The 23,510-nt window shown below is 37.8% G+C and overlaps 1 protein-coding gene across 1 annotated transcript in view; it reads right to left on the bottom strand.

The window, feature by feature from the left end:
• Diaph3 (diaphanous related formin 3) overlaps positions 1 to 23,510 on the bottom strand; it is a 449,862-nt gene that overhangs the window by 333,257 nt on the left and 93,095 nt on the right. Inside the window, exon 5 of the mRNA XM_038310273.1 lies at positions 16,637 to 16,767. Coding sequence (XP_038166201.1) covers positions 16,637 to 16,767 — 131 coding nt within the window. The remainder of the gene's footprint in view (positions 1 to 16,636; positions 16,768 to 23,510) is intronic.

The following is a 23,510-nucleotide window of genomic DNA, read 5'->3' as shown; positions in this document are numbered from 1 at the left end:
AATTTCAAAATTCTCTTTTTAACAATCACGCTTCTGCAAACAGAGACTTTCGCTTTTCCATTGGTAATCAGTATGCTTCCCATTTCCTACTCCTGCCTCTGCTCTGAGTATAACCTACAGCATGGAGATGAATAATGCCAGCAGGTACCCTTGTCTTAGCCTCGGTTTTATGGGGGAAGGATTTAGTCTGTTGTCATTAAATATAATATCCTTAGGGTGCTCTTTAAATTATTTTTAATATTATTTTATGAGCATGGTTATCTTGACTATATGTATGTCTTGCATAACATGCACGTCTGGTGCTCATGGAAGCATAAAGAGGGTACCAAATACCCTGGAACTGAAATTGCAAGCGGTTGTTAGCTACTATGTTGAGTACTAGGGGTCAAACCCAGAACTGCTGGAAAAGCAGCCAGTGCTCTTAACAACTGAGCCATCTCTCCAGTCCCTTAACAGTAGGACTTTTATCACTATCAAAGTGGACAAAAAAGTTACTGAACATAGTACTTTTTTTAGAGCTGTAACAATAAGGCAAGAAAAGTGGACGGTTTATAACAACATATATACTCACACATGCTATGTACATTCTAGTGGTAAATTGTTATGAGTTGTTTAAACTCACTACAAAGTTGCCTTTTGAAGCAATGATGTCATTGTCTCATTTTAGACCTAAGTAATTTTGCTTTAATGGTTTTATAATTAATAAAACCCTTTACTTGGGTATGGACTACGAACCCCAAAAGTATAAAAACATAATGTCTGTAAAAATAACTGAATAATAAACATTTTAAACAAATGTATAAGGATGGGTATATAGCTCAAAGGGAGAGTGTTTGCCTAGCATGTATGAAGCCATATGTTCAAATGCCAGCACGATAAAAGTTTAAGTGTTTCTATGGAGGAGAGAAGCTAGAGGTTCAGCCACAGGAAGCCCATCTGTGGAGACAATGCTAAATCGAAAACTCCAAGTGACTGCCTCAACTTCCCCAGTGCTTTTCCACTGGATGCTGTGAGCAAATGCTTGAAAACATTATTCTATATTTTACAGTTTGTTCTTTTATTTAGAGGGCTTACCAAAGGGGACACACTTCTCTTCCCAGGACTCTGGGTTTGAACTCCATCTGGCTGTCATAACAGCGATTCCCTGGTGACTTCTGCTTGGTGTTTGTCAGCCCCCTCTGGTGAAATTACCTTCCTGCTGTTCCTTTTTCTTTTACTTGAAAGCTTCACTGGAGGGGACTCTCTCTACCTAGATGTCCAGCTGACTAGCTCAAAGGGACGCCCTGGATGTCTTTATAAAGGATGCTCTGAGCATTCAACTGGACTGCTGTCTGTCTGTCTATCAGTTATTATTCACCTCAATGCTGGCTTGCTGCTGTCATTAAAAACTTACCCATTTGAAACCAAAATTATGTCTGCCATAGATCATCCTCCATGCTTTACAATAAACGTGTATTTGCAGAGGGTTCAAGTGCAAGAGAAAGACATCTTGTGAGGACTGCTTCTCAATTCCCAGAGAGATTACCACTCCTATTCCTCAGTCTCCACACAAGGACTCTCAGTCAAGAGCGATACCATCGTTTGCTTTTCAAATATTGTGGTAAAACATTTTGAACAAAGCAATTTGGGAGACGAAAGGTTTATTTGGATTACACTTTCTGATCACAATCCATTGTTACTGAGAGCCAGGACAAGAACTCAAGCAGAAACCAAGAGGCCAAAATTGGAGTACGCACCAGAAAGGAATGCCACAATTTGGTCTGCTCTCAAGGACTGCCACCTTGCTTTCTTATACAACCCTTGTCCACCTGTTCAGAGAAGCACTGACCACAGTAGGCTGGGCCCTTCCCATATCGAACATGAACCAAGAAAATGTCCCACATGCTTGCCTGTAGGCCAGTCTGATGGAGGCAATTTCTGAAGCTGATGACTCTAGATTGAGTCAAGCTGACAAGCTCCATCATGTTTCCACACTAATTACATCAAAATAATCCCATTTCTAAATAAAAATGCAATCATATATTGCCACTACACGCTCTGCCCTACATTTTCCAGGATTTTGATTTACTTTTCTCATCAAGTGTTAGATTTTTGGCCAATGGTTACTCTGAAATAAGCCATTTCATTATATAACTTTTCTTCCTTGGCTTAAGATATAGTGTACTGCTGGGCGGTGGTGGCGCACGCCTTTAATCCCAGCACTCAGGAGGCAGAGGCAAGCGGATCTCCGAGTACGAGGCCAGCCTGGTCTACAAGAGCTAGTTCCAGGACAGGCTCTAGAAACTACAGGGAAACCCTGTCTCGAAAAACCAAAAAAAAAAAAAAAAAAAAAAAAAAAAAAAAAAAAAAAAAAAAGATATAGTGTACTGACGAACAATTCTTGTATATATACTCAAGATGGACATTGGTCTATAGACTGAGTACACTTCACATTTTCATTTCTAAATGGTCTTCATCTGGTTTAACCATCAGGTAACTACTAAATGAAATAAACTAAAATGTTTCCTAATGGTCCACTTCCTTAAAAGACATACAAAATTGGTAGTAATTCTTCATTAAATGTGTAATACATTCTCTAGAAATATCATTCATACATGAACATCATCAAGGAGTGGGGGACATTTTACTTAGAAACGTCATTGACTCAGTAGTTTTAGAACCATCTAAATCTTCTACTTTTTACATTCTATCTCAAGCTATGTAATAGATAATACCTTTCAAAATTTAGTTCATCTCAAAATTACTGAATTGTCCTAATCTATTTTGTTTGACTCTAACAAAATGCTTGATGCTGGGTACCTCATGAAGAGATGGTTTATGAAGTTTATAGGAGGCAGAAAGTCCTACATGGGACAACCTCTAGTGCTGTTTCTGGTGGAAACCACTGGCAAATATCACAAGAAATATTCCTGAAGGGAAAAATATTGGACAGTGTGACGGGAAGCTTTAAAAAAAGTCATGCTTTTCAGGTTTATAAATTAATCATTTCAAATAACCAGCTCTTTGTTTCAATGATTTCTTCTGTTTCTATTTTCGCTGTGATGTTTATTTTTTTATTTAATTTATATATTTATTTATTTTACATCCCAACCACAGTTTCCCTTCCCTGATGTCCTCCCATTCCTCCCCCACTTTCCCTTTGCCCCACCACCATCACCACCACCCCAATCCATTACTGCTCTATTTCTGTTCAGAAAGGGGCAGGCCTCCCGTGGGGATCAACAAAGCCTGCCATATCAAGTTGTCGTAAGACTAAGCACCTCCCCTTGTATTAAGGCTGGGTAAGGCAATCTTGTATGAGGAATAGGCTCCCAAGAGCCAGCCAAAATGTTAGAGATGGCCCCTACTCCCACTGTTAGGAGTCCTACAAGTAGACCAAGCTACACAACTGTCACATAAATGTAGGAAGCTTAGGTCTGTCCCACGCAGGCTCCGAGGTTTTTGGTTCAGACTGTGAGTACCTATGAACCATGTTAGTTGTTTCTGTGGGTTTTGTTGTGAAGTCTTGACCCCTCTGGCTCCTATAATCCTTCAACATTCCCCTCAGCAGGTTTTCCCAAACTCAAACTAATGTTTGGCTGTGGATCTCTGAATCTGTTTCCATCTGTTACTGGATGAAGGCTCTCTGATAACAATTAGGGCTGTCACCAATTTGATCAGAGGAGATGGCCAGTTTAGGTTACATGTCCATTATTGCTAGGAGTATTAGCTGGGATCATTCTTGTAGATTCGTGGGAGGTTTCCTTGAATCAGGTTTCTGCCTGACCCCAAAATATTTTATCGCATAGGATGTGGTTTATCTTGATCAACACTTCAAGGCCAGATTAGAAGACCTCATATTCTATTATTGCTTGTTTGAAAGGATTTAATGTTTTATAATCTATTCATATTTATTTTAACATAAAGGTGTTGGGCCCTACATATTTGTTAGCTTTCATCCTCACCCTGCTTGTTATAGGTGGAGGGCACTTGGCTGCTTGTTCATTTCCCAGCCACCCAGACCCCTGAAATAATCACACAGAAACTGTATTAATTAAATCACTGTTTGACCCATTATCTCTAGCTTCTTATTGGCTAACTCTTACATATTAATTTAACCCATTTCTATCGATCTGTGTATGGCCCCATGGCTCTGGCTTACCAGCTAAAGTTGCAGCGTCTGTCTCCGGTGGAGCTACATGGCATCTCTAGGGATTCCTTTCTTCTTTCTCCCAGCATTCAGTTTAGTTTTCCCCACCTACCTAATTTCTGCCCTGCTGTAGTTCCAAAGCAGTTTCTTTATTCATTAATGGTAATCACAGCATACAGAGAGGACACCTACATCAGCTTGTGCTTCACATCTAGTTACCTTGAGCTTCTTCCCCTCTCACTTTTCACCATATACACAGAAAGAAAAAAAAGGGCATCCACGCTGAGCAGGAGCATAAACTAGCATCAGCTTGGATTGTGTGTTATGAGCTAGCTGCCCAGCACTATTCGTGGACACCTCTCCTGACCCCACATGCTCGGAAGCACCGGCAGGGTGGGGTGCTTTCACTCTGCAGATTTCCTAGGCATGAATTCCGGCTTCTTGAATTTCTGGTATTCACCTAAACGTGAGAAGCGGTGGCAACAAGGTCACTCCTGTGGTTTCCCAGGGTGGTCTGCTCTGATAAATGTGTAGTTAGGGATCAGCTGACACTGAGGCAGCTATGTATCGCCATCTTTTTAATGTACTCTGCTCCTCACCATCTACCCAGCCCAAGTCAGCCCTGTCGCATCCTTCAGAACTCTAGCCATCTGCAGACAGGCCTGAAAACTGACAGTAACATGGCTAACCATGGCTGTTCCAGTCAACTGCCTTTTCCAATGAAATAGCTCCGCCCACTCTTCACATATGACTTTGTTTCACTGAGAAGAGTAAGTAAGGCTCTGAGAAGTAATTAACTTGGCTTTCTCTCAAGGCAACATTTTCCCCTGTGGATATTCATCCCTTTCCCCCAAAGAAATGTATACTGTCTTATTCTGAAGGCTCTTAACCCCCGACCACCAGGTTAATCCTGGTGGCTTGTATGTTTGTCTCTAGAAAGTTCCTTCCTACAAATCTCTTAATTATACCCATGTTCTCACTTAAACTTCCCTATACTGCTTCTCCAGAAGCTGATAATTCATGTGTTTCTGTGCTGTCCGCAGTGAACTCCTGAGCAGTGTACACCTTCTTCTCCAAACACATACCAAGTACTTCACAGATCTGGCTGCCTCCACTGGAGCCTCACTCTGAGAGCTGCTGTCTTGAGGAGCCCTCTAAGCAAAGGTGTTAGTGTAGGAGTTCCTTATAAAACTATCTATTATCCCCTATCTCTTTGCTCTTACTCTCACAAATATACATGGAGTCATGGTGTATAATTGGGTAGTTTATTGAGTATATTTGAAGCATTTATTTTATGACATCATGCTCTCAGAAATTTTTCAAATTACTAAACAAACATGTCAGGGTAGGAATTCCTTGTAGAAATCTCTCCTATCCTGTATCTCTTCACACTAATTCTCACAAATTCACATGAAGTCACTACTTACAATTAGGAACTATATATGTTTCATTGTCTTTGGTATAGGATTATTATGTCCTATAAAGAACAAATATTATTACAAGGGAAAACTAATTTTTTAAAAACCCAAAAGAATAATCTAATGTAATATCTAAGAGACAAAGTATATTTTGCTAAAGACCACCAGAAACTTAAAGATGGGGGTGTGGGATGTGGCTTCATTGCACGCATGACAAACTAACAAATTTCTTTCCTTAAACTTAGAAGGTCAGCTTTAATCCTGTATAATATCCAGATCCAATTTACATTCCTCTGTCAGTGTAATACATCACTGATGCTGAATAAAATTAGAGCTGATTTTAAGCTTTCATTTTCACCTACCCAGAGCAAGGTGACTAAATACTTGAAATAAACTGCTCTGAGGGGACATGGAAAGCCATTAGCATGCCCTGTAGGGCAAGACACTCAACTCCACAGCCCATCTGAGAGCCAGTTCACAACTACTACTGTAAATTAGACAATAACCCTCCCCCCCAAAAAAATTCAGAAACTAAATGTTGAGGTTGGGGGGAAAAACCTTCAAAAAAAAGTGTTAATAAGAATATTTGGAGAAATTTTCTAGGAAAATTACATATTTAAAAATAACCATTTATTTGTACATCTCACATTAAATGAAAGTGTACAGTAACAAACAGCAGTCCATTCTCTTTGGGGCCTTAACTATAACAGACCCAAGGTTGTGATGTATCTAGGGAGTCTTACAAATCAGATAAAAGAAATTAGGGAAAAGCCAAGGTGAAGCAGCACGAAGAGACCTACACAGAAGGTGGACGCTCAGCACTGCTGACAACAGTCCACTGCACACACCCAACAAAACCATCCCACCCACAAATGCTCCTCTTCAGTACAGTAACTCATACCAAGTAGGTTTCTGGGTATCAAATGGAGCATCTTTACTTCCTGAAAGAACTGACTATATTAGGCACCTCCACCATACGAGGAAGACTCCCCACTATCTATTACAGCCCAACATGAGTCATGTCAGACCTGATAAATCCATCACCTGCGCTGCACTCTACACATTGGTGACTTTCTTGTCTTCAGCCATAAAGCCAGCTTGTCCATAAAACTGTCTCCTATGTAACACATGAATCAATTCTATCTGTCAAGGTTCCTTTACATTTCCTCCTTTGAACCCTCCACTAATTTAAACCCACATCCACTCCTGTCAGTGGCCACTTCTCTTAGGCAATTTCATTCAAACTGGTCAGTTTCTTTTATACCTGTGTGTAACTCAATATTATTTCTAGCTTTTTCCAACCGGACTACCACAAACTGTTCTTCTCAAAGGTCAAACCTCTGGTACCATGAGCAGGGTTATGTCCCACATCACAGCACTGCTGCGTGCTTTGTCACTTCCTTTTTCTAAAACACTCTTTTTCCCTTTGGTTCAGAGAGTTAGCCTTTTGGGTTCTCATCCTCCCGCCCGGGCTACACTTCATCTGGTACTCTGGCTCTTACTGTACTAAACAGTTTCTTTCTGGACCCTTCTGAACCTGGAATCCTTGAACTTTATCTTTAATCTCTTACCTTATGCATGACATCTGGCCAGTCATCCATTAAAGGGGTGCTTTAATTAATAATTTCCATTACAGTTACCAATACTACTGTCTACCCGTTTATTCAAGGCGTCATTCTAGATTCCTCCTTTTCAATTATAATCTATATCAATTCACCAGTAAGTCCTGCAGTTTCTAACTCCAATGTATACACCCTATGTACCCTCTCCACTGACGTCCCATATCTCTACAACCCTCATCCAATGGTAAGCCACCCTTGCCATTGTTGTCAATACTGCATCACTTTGTGTGTATGAGACAGCGAGGCAGGTGGCAGGATACAGGTAAAAGAACCCAGAGTGGGAAATCAGTATGTCGGTTTCTCAGAAAATTGGGAATCAACCTACCTCAGAACCCAGCAATACCGCTCTTGGGTATATAACCAAAGGATGTTAATCATACTACAAGGACATTTGGTCAACTATGTTCAAAGCAGCATTAGCCAGAACCTGGAACCAATAAGGAGGCCCCAAACCAAAGAATGCATAAAGAAAATGTGGTACATTTACACAATGGAGTACTACTCAGTGGGGGGAAGAAAAGCAAAACGACATCTTGAAATGCAAATAGATGGAACTGGAAAGAAGAACAAAAACAAAAAAATGAAAAAAAAAAAAAAAACAACCAAAAAAAACATCCTGAGTAGGGTAACCCAGACCCAGAAAGATGAAAAGGAATGTACTCACTCATAAGTGAATACTAGCTGAAAAGCAAAGGATAACCAGTCAATAGTCCATGACCCTAGAGAAGCTACATAACGAGGTGAACCCTAAGAGAAACATATAGATCCTCTTGGAAAAGAGAAATAGACAAGATCTCCTGACAAAATTGACAGCATGAGGGTGGGGAGAAGAGAGAGGTCAAAGGAAAATGAAAATTTGAGGGTGGGGGATGGTCAAGATGGAGGAAGGACAGAGATGAATAGGAAGGAAAGAGATATTGTGATTGAGGGAGCCATTACGGAGCTAGCAAGAAACCCAGAACTAGAGAAATTCCCAGGAATCTACAGGGCAGGTTCCAAAGCTACAGAGAAACCCTGTCTCGAAAAAAACATACATACATACATATATACATACGTACATACATACATACATATGCTAAAACTAAATTTTATTTTTAAAAGGTTTTCTGAATCAAACAGTGTCTTAGTTAGGATTTCTATTGCTGTGAAGAGACACCACAACCATGGCAACTCTTATAAAACAAAGCATTTAATTGGGAGTGGCTTACAATTCAGAGGATTAGTATATGATCATCATGGCAGGAAACATGGAAGAACACAGGCAGACATGGTGCTGGAGAGGTAGCTGAGGGTTCTCCATCTGGATCAGCAGGCAGCACAACTAGGCCTGTCTTGTAAGCCACCCCCAATTAAATGCTTTCTTAAGAAATTGTATTAACTAAAAAAAGAAAGAAAATATTCTTTAACTTTAGACAATTTTGCTGTCCTTTCCAAAAATTAATTTAAATGAATCAAATATTAATGAAAAATATGCTGGGAGAGACTGTATTAGTGTTGCCAATTTCTTTAATTAAATCTTTGGCAATTTCACATCATAAACCCTAATTCCGTTCAACTCACCCTCACCCCTGCAACAGGCCCCAAAAGAAAATTTAAAATAAAAAAATCAAACCAAAAGAAAACAAAATGAGCAAATAAACTGAAAAAGCAAAAAAAAAAAAAAAAAAAAAAAAAAAAAGGAAGGAAGGAAGGAAGGAAGGAAGGAAAAAAAGCCTCACTCCTCCATCTTTCCCACGTATTCAACACCTTTTCCTTCGTCCTGTGTCATACATTTGCCACGGTGTGTCAAACAGTATACTCATTAAATGATAATTTCAACAAATGTTCATATGTAATAAAATGTCATAAATATTATGAAGCCTGACATCTAATTAAGACAAATAAATACAACTCTCTGAGGAAAACACTACTAAGAAAAAAAATTAACTCCCTAACATAGTTAACTTAAATAACGTGATGTTTCCACCACTTTTAAGATATTAATGATTCCCTTAACCTTGCTATCAGCAGCAATACTGAGGGCATCAACGGACTATAACTATATGCCTGTCTGGCCGGCACACCTTTTTTTCAACTTTTTTGTCCGTTCATAACTGATAATAAGTCTGTCCATTCATGACTCTTCAAATAGGACTTATGCCAAAAGCAAGCTCACCCAAAAACTTTTTTTTTCTCACAGGAACCTCTTGATATAAATTGTAACTTGATATAAATTGTAAACACCACCATAAATCTGGCCATAATATTCTTAAAGACTTTTTAACTTGAATATTTTGAAAAGCTGTATTCTGTTTCCGTGAGTACTCTTTCCACTGCACCTGATCACTGTGAGCCAGTCAGCCTAGGATACACTATTAATAATCGGGAAGTAATCAAACATAAAAAAAGCATTTTAAAAAATACGAATACAGGAGCATAAGCACTAAAAGAACAGAAATACACATGAAAAAAAGCAATGGATACTTTGCTACTGAGAGAACTTCTGATGATTTATTGACCAAGAGAAGTTTTTCAATTTTCTAATTCAGAGATAATTAGGATTTTATGGGTTTAATATATTTATAGTCTAAAATTTCACATTTATTATCATTTTCTAGTCTTAAGCTACATGTTTTCAACAGCCCTCCAAGTATTCACTAAAATATAATTTGAAACTTCAACATAGGTTGACAAGAAAAAGTTTCCTTACAAAATAAAAAATACAAGTCAAATATGGCAGAAGAGCCCTATGATCCCAGCACTTCATCAGCATAAGGAGGTCATGGCCAGTGTGGACTACCTGTTGAGATCCTGTCTCTATAATCATAGTGATGAGGAGGAGAAGGATTTTAAATGAAAACTAAATACAGAGAGAGTAAAAGAAAGAAGCCAGCCTCAAGGCCTTTTACTCTGTAGGATAAGAAAAAACTCCAGAAATCTAACACCCGCTGTGAGACATCTGTGCAGCACACAAAGACAGATATGCAGCCTGGAGTCCACCATCAAGCCAAACAGATGGGAAATACTGGGGTCTCAAAGACACCCATTAATGATGTTGAACCAATAGTCCAAGGAAAGCAGACTACAAGAATACTGGTTCTGAGAAAGAACTAAAAACAAATAATGTAGCAGAAAAAAAATGAATGGCAAGTATAAATGACAAGATTAGAAATAAGGATTTATGCAATAGAAAGGTCTAATGTATGCACACTAGACAGGAAAAGGCTAATTCTTTAATAAGGGGATGAGGGGGTGCAACAGGGTTTCTCTGTATAGCCTTGGCTGTCCTGGAACTCGCTCTGTAGACCAGGCTGAGCTTGAACTCACAAAGATCCAACTGCCTCTGCCTCCTAAATCCTGGGATTAAAACCATGCATCACCACTATTTTAAGGGTAAATGGCTGAAATTTTCAGAAAAAAAATGGCAGAAACAAATTATAGAAAGAACTTAAAACAATCTCTTAAGAAATAAATTCTATCAATACATTAGAAAAATAATCTGTAAAAACAAATATACAAAAAACAACCAAGAAAGATAGATATCCTAAAAGAAATGTGGTTTAGATGAGGGTCAAACCTCAGAAACAGTGAAAGAGAAGATATGAAGGACATGCAAAAAAAAAAAAAAAAAAAAAAAAAAAAAAACAAAAAAACAAAAACCTCTTAAAAGACATACCATCTGTATGCTATCCTCCTTTCGAAAGCAAAGGCAAATAAAACTTATGTCATGAATTAGACACGGAAGGATGTGTATCATCAACGAAACCTAAGTATTCTTTAATTCAAGAGAAAACTAAAGATTACTGCTTATTTCTTTCCCTTCTTAACAGCATGGATATGGAATTAAAATAAATTCTGGTCTATTATCAAATCAGAAGAAAATCAAATAGTAATAAAAAATGAAGTGAGAAATCAAAAATCTATACAAAATAAGTATAGAGGAGAGGAAGGCATAAGAACATGGAGAAATAAGAAGAGCAGGAGAGTGAATGGCGCAAAATAGAAATTCAAGAGCAAATGTAAGATAGAAATTCCAAAGTATTTTAAAAATCAATACAAAAAAAGAAAAACACTACCAGGTAAAAACAAAGATTATCAAACTATAAGGAAATACATTGCTAGCTTGTGATAGGTATGCCCAGCTACAAACATCAGCATGAGCAAATCTAAGAAAGCAGAACCTTCAGAAGGTAAATCCACTTAAATCAAGCTTGGGAAAAAAAAAAAATCTATGGAGTAATGGCCTTATTAGTGAAGGAGATTGCAGGAAATCCTGAATCTAATCCCCAAAAGGTGGCTGGAGAGTACTAACTCCAGAGATATGTCACTGACCATCACATATGTGACTGTGTATACACACGTGCACACACACACACACAAAGCACAAGGAGGAAATACATTTTAAAAAATTAGTGAGATAAACTAAGTTATCTGTTACTCAACAATATGTGAAGAATAAAATTGCATTGGAAAACAAAGGAACGACAAATTCCAACGCTAGGACAGAACTTACCACAAGACAAGGGTATGATTTTTTTTTAAGGGACATGACATTTGAAGGTTTCAATATTCCATAAGTCATCCCTGTTGATAGGTGGCTTACTGCAACTACAATCATTTCTTTTATTATTATTATATATTATTTTAAAAAAAATCAGGCCAAAGTACTAGTAACATCAAAATCTTTCTTTTAAAAACTTCTTCAGATCATGTTGTTCCCAGTGGGCACACGGAATCTAGTGCTTGCTACCTGCTTTCAACAATAAAGGTACATGCTTCATGTTGCCAAGCCAAGACTGTTGACAAACTATAGAGTTGATACTCAATACACTAAATACTGACATGCAGACACTTTTGCTCATTTGGGTGTGGATGTCTTTCCCTGCAAAATCCACTGAAAACAATTTTGTCAAAGGTTTATTTATCAATTCTATCAAACTTACCTTCAAGATAGCCTAAGAAATTGTTTATAAAAGATGAGAAAATAACTCTTATGAAACTAAAAAGGCAACACACACACACACACACACACACACACACACAAATATTGCCTAAAAAATCAGAAAACAGAGATCTGTTATATTGAATTTCAGGAGACAGAAATTTTGCCCCTGACAGGTACATCAAATTTAGAAAACAAAGATACATTCTATAACTAATTTGGCATATGCATAAGTGGGTAAGAACTATAAATGCTTGAAATCAATCATAATGATGTTAGTGTCTACCTGTTTCTGCTTTTACCCAATGCATTCAATCACTCAAAGATAACTATTGGCTGTGTCAAGATTCACTGAAAGTTATATTTGGTAATTCGAAAAAGTTAATCTTTTCACCAGTGTTCAAAACTAGCTACAAACTGTCACAGAGAATAATGAATAATCAATGAACCTCCTCAAACAGAAGAACTTTATAGTATTGAAATCAAATCTTTATTTTAAAAAAAAGAAGAAGCTGGTCTTTAATACCTGGCTCTCACACGCTGTCCTATCTAGGTGGTGGAAGACTAGCATGGCTCATTCTGGGCAGGCAGCTAAAGAACTTGATGAACTGTTCGGAGAATACCCCATGGCCAGGGGCTTGAGGGAAGCACGTCATAATTTGGAGAGAAGGAAAGCTAGTTTTCCCGAAATTTGGTTTAAATAAGTTCTGATCCTGAAGCAATATTATAGAACAGTCACTGATCAGTTTACTGGGTTTCATCCACAGCATTCACAAATATTAAATGCTTTATGGAGACAACAGGCAACACGTTTAATACCAGAACTTAGGAGCCCAAGGCAGAAGGATTCCAAGCTCCAAAATAGCTAGTTTCCATCTAAACTAACAAGAAAAACTATCAGTATGACAGTAAAACAGTGATATCCATTTAGTGATCTCAGACGTCTAATGATCAGAAAAGCTTAGCCAGATAAGTCACATACTATATGGACAGAAGCAAACCTGAAAAACTGAAGAGACATCATAAGAGAAAAGAGCAAAGAGTTGATCATAGGCACAGTGCCAAGATTTTCAAGCCATTCTTCTAGTGAGACACTGGAAGAACAAGAAACTTCTCTTCAGAAATAATTGCTCTAACAAGAATTTCGATTCTTATCAGTTAAAAGGACTTCATGGAAACAATAAATTACCATAATACTTCACAAAATCTCTTTGCCTAGGAGAGAAGATTCTACAAGTATTTGGTGGTATTTTAATGATTCTCTTTAAATAAGAATACAGGAAAAAAGAATACACAACATCATTTCTCAGTATTTTGAGGTAACATTTCAACAAGTTATCCATTCCATCATCCTACACATGGATTTATATTAAATCTTTCCCTTTTGTCTCCTCTTTTATCAGCACCATCTACTATAAAGGGAGGAGGAAAGAGGCTGTTAGGTGATTGCTTCTGCTAGGAAAAAGGCTCTACATTACCAGTGACTTCCTCATGCTGGACTTTTATACTAGAAAAAATTACAGATATCCCAGTGCCCTGTGCCTGCCAGGACAAGCAGAAATGCATGGAGTTGTATCACCCATTTTACCCCAAAACACCCTTTGCTCCAATTAAGTTCCAAAGAAACATGGTTTTCTTTCCTAAGCCAAACACTAACTATAACACTTGGGGGGAAAGTAGGATTGTAATAACTATTTCTGTATGTGTGTCTGTGCATCTGTTTATACATCTACATCGGTATATTTGCACACGCATGTGGATACCACAGTGTATAGCAGACGTCTCACACAACACTCTCCACCATATTTGCTGAGACACGGTCTCTCACTGAACCCAAACCTTGTCACTCTGTCTAAACGGCTTGGCCAGAAAGTCACAGATCCTCCTGGATCTGCATCCTCAGTGTGAGGATTACAGCCACACACCCCCACACCCCGCTTGTTACATGAGCAGTGGGGATACAAACTTGGGTCCCCAGATTTGTATGCCAACACTTTACCAACTGTGCCATCTCCCCAGGCTCCTCATAAATATTCTTAAATTAATGTATTTTACAAGGATAAATTAAGCTGGAAATACAGCTCTTTTATAAATTGCTCTTTTATAAATATAATCTATGAAATACTTTAAGTTAAACCTTTTACTAATGATAGGCAAGGCAAGCTCAAAAACAAAAAGGCAGAAGTTAAAACTTCTTTGTTTCCATCCACATTCTCTCTTGCCTTTCTCAAGTGTTACAGAATGGGAACTGGTGAAGAGTTAGCATGCAGAAAAGCAGCCTTCACCTCACATCCATATGGAGCCACAGTCTAAGAAACACACTACAAGTGAAAACTCATAAAATTTAGGACTTGCAAATATTTTGTTGTTGTGGTTTACACTAATGCACTTCCATGTCTTAGAATTTAGGTCTTTTGTTTTAACTACTTCTATAGTCAAAGACTTCTCATCTATTCAAGCTTGGAAAGTCCAAAAAAATCCTCACTCATCACAGCAGTGTGTTCCCCAGCACCACCAACAACTGCACCAGCTTTCCAAAGATCTACAGACACTACAGACAGGTATACATGTACATGTATTCTATCCAAAAACAACCATTCCCTAGACAACAAAAAACCAACATCCAGATTTCTCAGATTTTCTTACTCACTACTCAAATACTGAATGACAACTTATGCTTAAATTTCTTCAAGAATATCCCGGTTAAGACATCAACCTAATTCAGAGTTAGTGTAAAGAGGGAGCCTGAAAAGGCCAGTTCCTATAGCCATACTGATGAATTTCTTGCATGTCACCATAGAACCTCCACCTGGCGATAGATGAAGAAAATGACAGAGCCCCACATTGGAGCACCGGACTGAGCTCCCAAGGTCCTGATGAGGAGCAGAAGGAGAGAGAACATGAGAAAGAAAGTCAGGACCGTGAGGGAACCTCCAGCTGGCGACAGATGGGGAAGGTGACTGAGCCCCACATTGGAGCACTGGACTGAGCTCCCAAGGTCCTGATGAGGAGCAGAAGGAGCGAGAACATGAGGGAGAAAGTCAGGAACTAGAGGGGTGCGTTCACTCATGGAGACGGTGGGACAGAACTAATGGGAGATCACCAACTCCAGTTGGAATGGGACTGATGGATCATGCGACCAAACCCATCTCTCTGAATGTGGCCAACAGCGGGGGCTGACTGAGAAGCCAAGGACAATGGCTCTGGGCTCTGATTCTTCTGTATGGACAGGCTCTGTGGGAGCCTTCTCAGCTTGGTCGATCACCTTCCTGGACCTGGGGGGAGTTGGGAGGACCTTGGTCTTAGCATAGAGTGGGGAACCCTGATGGCTCCTTGGCCTTGAGAGGGAAGGAGGGGAGGTATGGGTGGAGGGGAGGGGAGGGAAGGGGGAGAAGGAGGGGAGGGAAGGGGGAGGAGGAGGGGAGGGAGGGGGGAGGAGGAGGAAAGGAGATGGAAATTTTTAAATATAAAAAAAAATAAACCATGAGGAAAAAAAAAAAAGATTCTATAAAAATTGAATTCTGTCCTTTAAAGTATCAAAATTAATACTTCAAATAATATCTTTTTTAATTTGTTTTGTGTTTTAACAAATACCTCCTACATTCCAGTAATCTGGCAATTTTAAATGAGATCAGTTTATCATCATTACTTTATCTTTTTATTTTTCACACATGGCATGAAATTTTTCTCAAAGGCATGAAAATGTAGCCCCATCTGAAACACTGTGAAATTGATCTATAGGAAATTATATGGTATTTATATCACATAAAAAAACCAGTTTAATTTGGGTTTAAGATAGGTTTTGTTGTTTTGTTTCTTTTTCCTTAAGTCTAAAATTTTAACTTTAATGTGGACTCTATGTTCTTTTATTTGTTAAATACAGCAACATTAATCTATGGTCCTCTACATAAGACACAGTTTTTAAAAGAGGGAAAAAAGGAACAAGTGGTAGGCCTTGTTATATTATATAAGAATCAGCAAGCATTTTAACTATATGAAAATTGAAAGTAAAACTTAATTTTATTAAAGTGATAGATTTTTATCTTGTTCTTTCACAAAATATGTTTTAAAGAATTTCATAAAACGGCTTTAAGTCCATATGTTTTACTCAGTAATAAAAACAAAGGTTCATTAAGATTGATTCTTCATCAATTTTGCTTAATTTCAATTTTTAGATAATCTTTTTTTTATTTTTGAGACTATAGTATTATTGCTCACATCTTCCTTCCCTTCAAATTCCTCCCAGACCACCCACATCCAACCCCTTGTTCTTTTTCAAATTCAAGGCTTCTTTTTCTTTTGTTTTATTTACAACATGTGGGAGTGTGCATGTGTATGTATGTGTGTGTAATCCTAAATACATAATTCATTCTCTATCATGTTACTTGTATGTATATGTTTTGAAGGCCATTTGCTTTTGGGTTTTTATCTTGAAAAACTGGTAATGTATACTAGCTATTTGCAGATGGAGTAAATATAAATGAAAGAAAAGAGATATCCGTTTAATTAAGTAACATGCCGCAGTGACAACCAGGGGATAAATTACCTCACAGGATTACTGGTCAATGATACTCGCAGTGACTCCAGATATGTGGAAAGTCTCTCGTCAGTATACCCCATTTTCAGCTCATGGATAAATTCCTGAGGTGAGATCTGTCGGCTACTTCTAAGACTTCCCTGTAAAACAAATCAAAAAAAAATTGTTTTTTTAATTTATGCTACAATGAAGATTATCCATAAGAGATGATATTCATCATATCTACTAATAACTAACAAAATTACTGTTTTGAGGTGAAATGTTCTAACAAAAAATCTATAAACTCATAATTGATTTTATTCACAAATGCTATTAAAAATTACACTAAATGTTTTAATAATGAAAATGATTGCTTTTTCAAATATAACATGGACAATTCAAATATTAAAACTCAATTTAAACAAATGAACTTATTGAAAAAGACTTAGAGTATACAAGAAGAGCCATTACTTATTGGTTCATTCAGTTGCCATTGGAAGTGTAATTTTAGGCACAGGCACACATACACATGTATATACACACACACACACACACACACACACACACCAATGCATGGATACTTCCAAACAAAAACACAAGCATATACAAAAAGAATAAAAAAAAAACTATTCAGTTGATAACAAAAGACAGGCAATAAATTGGTAGAGTACCACTAAACTCTTAATTTTCCAAGGGAGATTTTGAAAGGACCTAGTTTATAAAAACTATGGAATAGAAAAGGTAGAATTCCTTGCTTACTTGAAAAACATTAAATTCTCACTAGACGCAAGCATATCAGTACCTAGCACACCTTTGGGCACAACCCCCAGTAGCATCAAACACACACACACACACACACACTCTCATTGTACTGTAAATAGTAAGTTTATTAGTGAGAAAGATAAACAAAATGTAGAAATATGCATAGTATAAAACATAAAATTTTAAACACGGCAGTCAATGAGTGCCTCACAGGTAGGAATTCAAAGGCTTCTGTCATGCCTGCTTGAATTAACATCTAAGGAAACAAGACAGCTAAGCTGGCAGGTATTTTTTTAAAGTGACAGAAGGGGCTGAGAGCTTCACAGGCCACAGAAATCGCGTGGACATAGAACCCAAGATCAAAAGCAAAGACCAGTTCAGAAGGTATGCATGTGTCCCAGTTGGGAAATGAGGAAGACATCACGGAACAATAAAGAAAGCTCTTAAAGTATACCTATTTAGAAACTAGATGTACAAAGGAAAGAAGTCGAACACGTTCAAAACCAGATTAAAAATCTAGCCCTTCTTTTATTCATTTCTTTTCCTTTATTAATTGCCAAAACATTATGCAAGAAAAGAGAAATGGAAATGCAAAACAAGTCAGCATTGGGGAAACAGTGTTTTTATTGATGCTGATATCAAAGTGGTTATTTAAAGTCAACGTCAAAATCTCAAAAGAATTGAAAATGATGCAATAAAGCTTACAAGGCAACTGAAATAGTAATAAACATCTCACTTCACCAACTGATAGCATTAAGAATAATTCATTTAGCCGGGCGGTGGTGGCGCACGCTTTTAATCCCAGCACTTGGGAGGCAGAGGCAGGCGGATCTCTGTGAGTTCGAGACCAGCCTGGTCTACAAGAGCTAGCTCCAGGACAGGCTCTAAAGCTGCAGAGAAACCCTGTCTCGAAAAACCAAAAAAAAAAAAAAAAAGAATAATTCATTTAATGCAAAATATTGTCTTCTTTATTACAGAAAACTGAGAAAAAAGATGAGCAAAAGGGAGGAAGAAATAACAAAATGACTCCCATTAATCAGTATTTCTAACAAAAGCATGTATATATATATATATATATATATATATATAATGGTATAGAATATTTATGCACTTTTTATTTAAAATGTGTACTTTAATTACAAAGAAATTCATTCATTACAGACTTCTTTTATAACTAGAAAATATTTTAGAAATACATCCCAAATAAATAAATAGGTCCCCAAGACTATGCTTCCTCTGGTCCTCAGACCACTAATATTTCTTTCCTAACATCTGTCTCTTGGTTTACAGGCTGCTTATGCCATCTTGATATCATGAACCTTTCATTTGTTGTATATATTAACAGGCCAATATGTGTATCAAAAACTTATCAATAGAGTTCAAGCTTTAATGGTAAAATAATCATGATTCTGACAGAATCAACAAGTTAACTCAGCTGAACCAAAAGATGCCATTTTGGACAAAGAACAACTTGAACCCATGTTCTATGGATCTTCTTCATGAAAATTCTTAAAAATATGTGTTCAGATATCCAAAGACAAAGATAACATTATTAGTCCACTTTAACAACATTGAATAGATTTCTTCTGTTTGTATTCATAAACTATTCCAGTTACTTCTGCTCCATAGTAATCATACTGGATGCTTCCTGCTTGAAGCTAGCAACAAGGGAGCATGTCTCCCCTACCATTCACTAGCACCACGGCAGCAGAGGTTCCAGCTAATTAACTGAGCAAGAATTCTAATAGATACGTAGGTGGAAACGAAGTAACATCATATTCAAATGTCAGGATCACCTACATCAATTTATTAGCATCATAATCAAAGATCAACATATTAAAATAAAGATTGCTAAACATTGCAAAACACTGAAGGAGGGCATATTAAAATACTTTTGAAACATTTTAAGGGCATCAAAAGGCAAAGTAACAAGAAAAAATAATGAATGAAAGAAAAGAACTAAGAAGTACAAAGCAATAGCAAGAAATTGAGAGCAACGTAAACAGAGATGTAACATTATATTCTAGATGCCATGAGCAAGGGCACAGTGAAACCACCAAGCTAGACCAAACCATGGGTAGAAAGAAAGGTTTACTGGGGTTCAAACTGCCAAGGCAATCTGGCAGGAAAGCAAGCGGATTTTATATGACAGCAGAGTGTCTTCTTTGAACTGATAAAGGCTGTTCATCTGTTTAGATATTTAGGACGATATCACCAGCACTGCCATTTGAGGGAGTGGGGTAATTTGGACCTAACAACTAGACTCAGCTTTATTTAAAAATCCACCGAGAAACACAACTGCATCACAAGATGTGGCTGGGACAGGCAGGACAGAACCAAATGCAGCCCTGGGTTTCTAGCTCGCCCAGCTTGCCCAGCAACACCTCTGATACTACGCCATGTGGCTGGGATGGGCTCCAAGGAGAAAACACCGGCCCCCTAGCGCCTTACAGCACCAGGAAGACAGGTACTACTATGGTGAGCAAATGCGTGGTGTGCTACAGGAGAGACACATACAGAATGTTTCCCATCCTGTGGACAGAAGAATATATCTGAAGAGGTGAAAGAGAGGATCAGACTGAGGAACGAGGCTTGACTGCCACCCAGGCCATAACGATGTCTAGACCTGAGCTGATGCTGGGGCCCATGTCTGAGTTTATGGCTCTGACACAGCTGTGGTCTCTGCAGATAAAACCAAAGGCTGAGAGGATAGAGCTGTATAGCTTTGACCACACCCTTCACTGGCTAGAAAACTAGAGAAAACTGATCCTGCCCCTCATCAGCTGAAGCACTCAGGAGAGAGGGTCATACAGCTCATCTGGGCAAGACTGATGGTCCAGGTTTGGGAATGCTGACACTAGGGAGTGAGAGCAGGAGAACTAGTTGCTACCTTACTCACTGCTGCTGGGTGAACCAGTCAGGGCAATGCTGGAGAGCTCACCTTAATGGTAAAGACCAGGGAAAGCTGGCAGACTGACCAACCCTGCAACTACCCAGCCCACACCAACATCCACTCCATCTAATATTAACAGGAGCACGAGAAGGGGCTGGTCCTGCAGACCCAAAGCTGCAGGAGCTTCATAACATAGAGCAATGTTAGGATATCCAAGAGGAGTCCTAGTGAAGATCCAACATGGATAATGTAGCAAAAACCACAGACTGCACAATGAACACATGCAAGTAAAGATATATGGACAGAGGTTTACTGTGTGACTCACTGTGTCTCACTACAGCTTCCTTGATGAGATTTTTCCCTTTGTTTTCTTTTTTCCTTTTTTTTTAAAAAAAAATTTATTTTATTGGGGGGGGTGCATTGCAAGGGCAGAGGGCAGATGCCAACAGACTGGAAATGATTGGTATCAAGATGCCTTATATGAAAGACACAAAGAATGAACAAAACGCTTTTTTAAAAAATGACAAGTTAAATTCACTAAGTAAGACACTTTCCCAGGAATAATAAACATATTCAGAAAAATACCACCAAAATTGCAGAGAGTTCTTCTCAAAATAGAATAAAAAGCTCATTTTCTTATTTAAGTATCAGTTCCAAAGATCACTGGGATAACAAAGCGAAACACTGGCTGGAGCATCTCTGTGGGGAAGTCATTAAAGCAATGGTACTGGTAGTTACAGGAAGGAAAATCAATGGGCTAAATATCCAAATCTTGGGAGATGTTACCATCCTGTGTGACACACTCTGCACGGCAGCAGTCCATTCTAACTAATTCACAAGTCCTGTGCAAGATGCCTGCATCCAGAGAATGGATGTGGTTACAGTAAAAGGCAACATAGGTGGAGGAGAAGAATTACAATCAGGACAGAAAGGAAAATCAGCCACATAGGAGAGAGCATATTCAATATAGTATATCCTGCAAAAAAATTTTTACTTGGAATGAAACATTTCAAAATAAGAACAGAAAATAAATTAATTGGGATGATAATTTTTAACATGTTCTCTACCAAAATAAAGGCATAAAAGAAATAAAACAGAGAGGAGAAAAACTGTGTGAAGAAACATAAACAGTCCCTTTCAACAAGGTCCTGTGTTCCTTTCATTTTGCCTAACTTCAAAGGAAGTAGAGGGTAGAGGAGCATGTGAGGAGGCTTGCTGCTGCATATCTTGAAATCCATTAGCCATGAAGATGAAAATACTTAGAAAGCTTTATCCCCTGTGGTATCAAAACACATTAGTGAGATAAGGATGTCTGCCTGACATCACAAAAATTAGAAGGATATTTATCCCATATAATTTTTAAATCTTTTTTAATCCCTTGGTAAAATTTATTCTAAAATACCAAATGCAGATGGGGAAAAGTACAAAGATTATAGCTGTCATCTTCTTTATGAAGTATCTTCAAGGGCATAAAAGGTAATATGCATGCCTTATGCATACCTGTACCATTCCTATGCGCTCTCTCCTGCTAAGTGACTATTAAAGGTAATAGTCGCCATTTCCTTTGACCTGCCTTGACCAGCTTCTTTTGTTCCTGCCTGCAGACATCCCTCCTTTCATCTCAGCTCAGCTATAAAGAAAATCCACTATCCTAGACCATTTCTTTGTATAGTAAGTCAGGATAGCGTGTCTATGACAAAACAGACACACAGTTACCAGGGGAGAGAATGGACGGCGCGGCCTACTACCTTTGACAAGCAACTGAGTGATTCTTAAACAACTGTGAAGAACCTATCACTTAATGTTGGACTTTATTTTAAAAATAATAAAAGCAAAATACATGGTCTAGATATATACAAACACTCCAGGAAAAGGATACCTGGGAATACCAGCAAGGACTCATCTCTGACCTCTGTGAAAATAAGACTGCCCAATATGGTAGTTTCTAGAATGATTGTTGTCTAAATGACCTGTAATATCACATTCCTAAACACTTCTATGATTGCTGCATACTCATAGCCAAATTAAAACATCCCTGAATCCTAAGTGAAAAGAACCAAAATCCATCATGTAGCATCTTCTATTGTAACTAATATCTTAGTCTTTTAATTTTCTTTGTCTAATAAGTGTCAACTTTTAAAATATAAATATCAAAAATATACAGGCGCTAGAAGTTATCAAAATAAAAATTTGTATGACCAGTAAGAGACTAAGGTGAAGTTCATTATTAGAATAGAGCTCTTTGCCATTTACTTTGTAATTTAAAGCAGTAAAACTGAAGGGGGAAAAAAACAGAAAATGGCCACCAATATCGGAAGAATATTTATAATGTCAAATCCTTCAGTGTCCTACATAAATATATGTATCTACCTCTGCAACTTTTAAGTCCATAACCATAAATTAACTACCTCTGTACCTTCAATCTTACACTCTCTTTTTAATTCTTAATTACAAAACCAGGTAATGAGCTTTGTAAGAAGATAGAGGGAGAAAAAAATGAAAACAAGAATAATTTTTGAATAATCACCACAGTTCAAAGCAAGGGTAATAAGCACATTGCTGCCAAAAGGATAACTACAAGCTGACTACTATCATATACACAATTATTCAAGTGCATTGCCACAATTCTCCTGAATTTTTAAATAATTTCAACAGTGTCTAATGTCACTGACCACAGAAACACTAGGCTATCGCTGCAGCATGAATTACTCGTTTTTGGAACATCTAGAACTCAAATCAAGTTGTATGAGCAATAAAATCTGTTAACTCCAGATGATTTTATACAGACTCAAAGCAGAAACATAAAAGCTACAAAGTACTAGAGACAGGTTCACCAACCACCCAAACTATGGCTTGCAAGAATCTCCTTACAGGGCTATCTTTTAAACTAAACATAAAATAAGCACCATTATAAACAAAATTCCTGTCTACAATTCTGGAAGACTATTTGCCTGTACATTGAAAACTGTACATGCTAAGGCTGGAGAGGTGGCTCACGATAAGAGCACATATTGCTCTTGCAGAGAAGCTTTGTTCAGTTCCAGCACTCACATCAGGTGGCTCAGAGCAGATAGCTGCACTCATGAGCACAAGAAGTACTGATGCACAATAATGAACACTACATGATGAAAATTAGTTAAAATAAATCTTTAAAAAGAGCATATAGACTAAAGGTTTAGAATTGCCAATTAAAAGTTACAAAGATAAGTAATAAAAAAAGATAAGTATTTGCTTCTAAATACTCCACAA

The sequence above is a fragment of the Arvicola amphibius genome, chromosome 13, assembly GCF_903992535.2.
Source record: "Arvicola amphibius chromosome 13, mArvAmp1.2, whole genome shotgun sequence".
NCBI lineage: Eukaryota > Metazoa > Chordata > Mammalia > Rodentia > Cricetidae > Arvicola > Arvicola amphibius.
This window is presented reverse-complemented; position numbering and strand designations above follow the sequence as displayed.